We start from the raw sequence: 4,760 nt of genomic DNA, 5'->3' as shown, positions 1-4,760 counted from the left end.
AATTCACTCATTCTTTGCCTGGCCCCACCGCTGAGTGATGTACTCAGAGGTGGGGCCAGTACCGTACATGCATTCGTCGCCTTGTTATGTCTCGGACGCGCTACATGATAGGCGTCAATTATCCCAACAGCCATGACCACCTCTATCTCGGCCAATACTGGTCCAAATTCACTCATTCTTCGACGTACTCAGAGGTGGGACCAGTACCGTACATGCATTCGTGGCCTCGTCATCTCTCGGATGCGCTACATGACAGGCGTCAATTATCCGAACAGCCATGACCACCTCAATCTCGGCCAATACTGGTCCAAATTCACTCATTCTTTGCCTGGCCCCACCGCTGAGTGATGTACTCAGAGGTGGGGCCAGTACCGTACATGCATTCGTCGCCTTGTTATGTCTCGGACGCGCTACATGATAGGCGTCAATTATCCCAACAGCCATGACCACCTCTATCTCGGCCAATACTGGTCCAAATTCACTCATTCTTCGACGTACTCAGAGGTGGGACCAGTACCGTACATGCATTCGTGGCCTCGTCATCTCTCGGATGCGCTACATGACAGGCGTCAATTATCCGAACAGCCATGACCACCTCAATCTCGGCCAATACTGGTCCAAATTCACTCATTCTTTGCCTGGCCCCACCGCTGAGTGATGTACTCAGAGGTGGGGCCAGTACCGTACATGCATTCGCGGCAAACTAGACATCCAAAATATGTCACTTTTGATACACTTTGCATTTCTACTTGCTCTTTATCCTCCGTTCCGTCCTCACTTGGTTGTTGTGGACGATAACTCGATTTGAAGGCTGACTCTACAACTGAATGCTCTCAACACTCGTGACATACTTACTACATAAAAGGTGGATGTTGAAAACTCGTTCGACAACACTATCGTGGACATTAACCGTGCAGCTCGCAATGCACGCTAACGTTAATTTACTGATATATGGCCACACAAGGGTGAGCAAACTGTACCGGTAGGAGTTTGAGAAAGATTACATCTTTTACGTGAAAGCAAGCGGCCTTGTGCGAAAGACAGAAACGCAGTATAGGGCCGTAATGATTCGTAGAATGGAGGCTCTATGTAAGCGCAGAAGAGATATGCGGTATCGACTTCGATACATGGCTTCTACAAACAGTATATACACTTAGGTGTACTGGCCGCGATATGCACCTTGACTTGGCACTCGTAAGCATGGCGAGGCTCTCTGGACAATGTATTGGTCGATCACATGAAATCAATTGGCCAATCATATCCAAGGAATTTAATATTTTGACCAATCAGTATCTGTACGATGGCGGTCGTGCAAATTGCAATTACAATACAACATAAACTCGTCCTAAGAGCATCCCCACTCGTGGCGCTAAAACTCCAAAACTGTATTTTTTCAGTCAGATTTTAGCTTTTAATTCTCCCACCGCGGGACTCTAACAGTGGTCGTATTCCAGCCAAAGAGCCCCCAGCTGCCGCCTTTGGGCACGAGGCGCTGCTTGGACTTGTCGTCGATGGCGCGGACTTTGAGCCGCACGACGTTGAAGAGGTTGGCGTCGACCCCTGACGAAGAAGCCGGGTCGTCGGGGGTGGCCAACTCGGCCCCCATCGCGGCAATGTCCACCTTCCGCGCCATCCACGGAAACGTAGCGCACCATTTGGTCTCGGACTCGCCGTCCTTGCCGTAGAATGGCTGCTGGATCGCATCGACGCAGTATTTCGACAACACATCAGGGTCGAGTCCTCGGGTGGTCGTGAGGTAGTCCAGCACGTGGCGGCAGTCCGCGTCATCGTGGAGATTCCGCGGCATCGAGGGAATATTTATGCATTTCTCAAGGTCCAGATGGCCTTTTTTAGTGAAACCTTTTGTGTGTTCAAAACTAACAACAGTAAACGCCATATCAAAAACGTTCTTTAGATGTCAGGTGTAGAAATGAATATCTTGTGAGATACGTCACAAAACATGACGGAAATGAGGCAAATATCACATTTACAAATAATAACCTATATCTTTTAATAGTATTAATTTTGACATTTATACGGGAAAGCATTTATATGAATACTCTCAAATATAATATTTTGAAATAACCCTAATCCCGATACCCTGGATACCTTCGACCTGTATAAATTCTAGCGTCGACGCTATCCGGCGCGCTAAAGTCAGATTATTCGTCAGATTTGACCGATTGGTTAGAGTTCTGGCCAGCATACAATCAGCAATACATTTTCATGTGCATACAATTCCCAACACGTTTAGTATTACCTGGTTGCAATGGCATGACGCCATGTCGGCCAAGTACAGGTGTGTGTCCTCGCGGCCCCACATAGCGCAAAGCGCCGCTCAACGCTAAGTTAGAGTGAGCCCATGAGTCCTATCTTGTGTAACTCATCGACGCGACTGCATGTGACGCTTGTATGGTGAAGGATGACTGTCAGCATTGGCCATGGCGGCAGTCGTCCTTCGGCATGAGCCAACCTCGCCGACCAACGATGTTACCGGTACCCTTATTGAGATTCTTGTAGGAAGCACACTGAATGTTGGCGCCTGAACAGATGCAAGGACGACCAGGTCGCATGGAACCAGCGCCTGCATGCGTTGCTCCAGCACTGCACCCGCTAGTTCGTGTATGGTGCCCACATCCCAGTGCCTGTGATGTGGGCACCGTACACGAGCGAGCGGGTGCAGTCTCAACCAACGGAGCATGCCTCCTCCCCCTCTATTGCGACTTTTGGATTTCTGTTAACGCATGCGTAGACTATCAATCAAATATTGTGTATCTGTCGTGAATTAATTTTGCGCTGGATTGACCACGTGTGGTCAGAAATCACTTCGGAAACAATTTGCAATGCATGGCGCAAATGCGGATTTGGCATTGTAGCTTAGATGCAACACTTATCTGCACTAACTTCCGATGTTTGTATGGTACTCTTGAATGTGTTCGAACAGAACTGCCTTAACTATGCCGACATTTCGTTCTGAACGCACACGCTGCGCTCGACTGGATGACACACGCAGGTTCTCCACAACCAATGCAACCTTGTTCTTTAGCACGTCTTGTTCTTTAGCACGTCTTGTTCTTTAGCACGTCTTTGCGCTTGAGCAGACGCAGGGGGAGGTAGCCAACATGGCAGCCTTGCTTGGTGGCCACCAGACGATAAACCTTCATAACCTCATCGAGGTTTTCACGGTCACCTTGTACAGCAAGTCGAAACACAATGAGATCGTCGACAGTCACGCTATCGCCGCATATTTCATGGCAGGTGCACGAGCGCGTGTCCTCACCACTCGAGACACCAACAATATCGACAGCATCGGATACATCTGCCGAAAATGAAACGTGATTGTGTACAGTTAATTTGATGATTAGCAACCAATAGCCGATATATAGGTACAACTCCATGAGCAAAGCCCAGAATCTTCCCAACAGGACTTGAAGAGAGAAATAGGTACAACTCCGATGGTAAAAATCGGGGGTACAAGTCCCGCCGGAGTACGGTAACGTGTCCGACCATTGATGGGCCGAACGACCATTGATGGACCAACTTATTTCATCCAATTAAAACGCCAATCAACTCTGATTGGACAAAAGGCAACCTCTCGACAAATTTAACCTGCATGAATAAATGGAGGGAAATAATATTACATATTAAAGGTTCTTTCAAATTTTGAACCGACGAAATGCCGCCAAGAACGCCATACACGCAGGTCACCATGGACAAGGCCGTCCACGATGTGTTAAGCAAAGTACACACGGCATCAACTGCTGCCCAGGCCTATGGCATTCCATCGCGGACGCTTCGGAAGCATTTGGCAAAAGCTCACCGCGGCTTCATCGAAATACCAACATCGTTCGGTCGAGCACCTATCCTACCGCGGCAGTACGAAGAAGATCTGGCTACTTGGATTGTCGGCATGGAGCGCGATGGGAAGCCTGTCGGCTATCGTGAAATCGTACAGAAAGCAAACAACATTCTTGATGTCGTGCATGATACAACCATCGGAACGAACCTAACAAGCGGATGGTACAAACGATTCCTCCAACGACACCCTGATTTGAAGACCCTGAAAGCCCAGACCCTTAGCAAGCCGCGAAATGCGGTAGACAAGTCGGCAGTTGAGGCTTTCTACCGGGAGCTGTCGCAATCGATTTCGCTGGTTGACATGGATCCATCACGTGTCTTCAATATGGACGAGACAAGCTTCTCACCGACGAAATCATCAAGAAAGGTCGTTGTCCAACGCGCATCGAAAGATGTTTTCGTCGAAGAAGCAACGGCGTCGGCGCATGTGACTATCGTGGCGTGCGTGTCTGCCGCGGGAACCAAGATCCCTCCCCTGTTCGTCCTCCCTGGAGACCGGGTGTCTACCGAAACGTGCGACAGTCTGACGATTCCTGGAGCCGCCATTACGACGTCGGAGAAAGGATGGACAAACTCGTTCATTTGCCGTAAGTGGATGTCCATGCTCAGCGCGGAGTATCCCATCGTCTGTCGCGCGGCCAGTTTTGTTGATTGTTGACGGGTGCTCGTCACACTACTCCAAGTACATTTACGACGTTGCCACGTCATTGGGGATTTTGCTGCAATTCTTACCAGCCAACGCGACCCATCTATTCCAGCCCCTGGATGTGACTGTTTTCCGACCTTTCAAACAAGCCATCCGAAACCAAATCGCTGACCACTGTTGGACTGACGTCAGCTCCAACATCAGCAAGCAGAACGCAATCAAGATCGCGTGTGACGTTTGGGCTCACGATACAAGT

The 4,760-nt window shown here is 49.2% G+C and overlaps 1 protein-coding gene across 1 annotated transcript; it reads right to left on the bottom strand.

Moving 5' to 3' along the window:
- Positions 1–1,411: 1,411 nt before the first annotated feature.
- H257_11929 (hypothetical protein) lies at positions 1,412–1,807 on the bottom strand (the record flags this gene model as incomplete). Its single annotated transcript, XM_009839008.1, has 1 exon — positions 1,412–1,807. The coding sequence occupies one exon, from the start codon at positions 1,805–1,807 to the stop codon at positions 1,412–1,414; it is 396 nt and encodes a 131-aa protein (XP_009837310.1).
- Positions 1,808–4,760: the final 2,953 nt, after the last annotated feature.

Source organism: Aphanomyces astaci (genome assembly GCF_000520075.1).
Source record: "Aphanomyces astaci strain APO3 unplaced genomic scaffold supercont1.37, whole genome shotgun sequence".
In the NCBI taxonomy this organism is placed as follows: Eukaryota; Oomycota; class Saprolegniomycetes; order Saprolegniales; family Verrucalvaceae; genus Aphanomyces; species Aphanomyces astaci.
The sequence above is the reverse complement of the archived record's forward strand: the minus strand, read 5'-3'. Positions and strand labels throughout refer to the sequence as shown.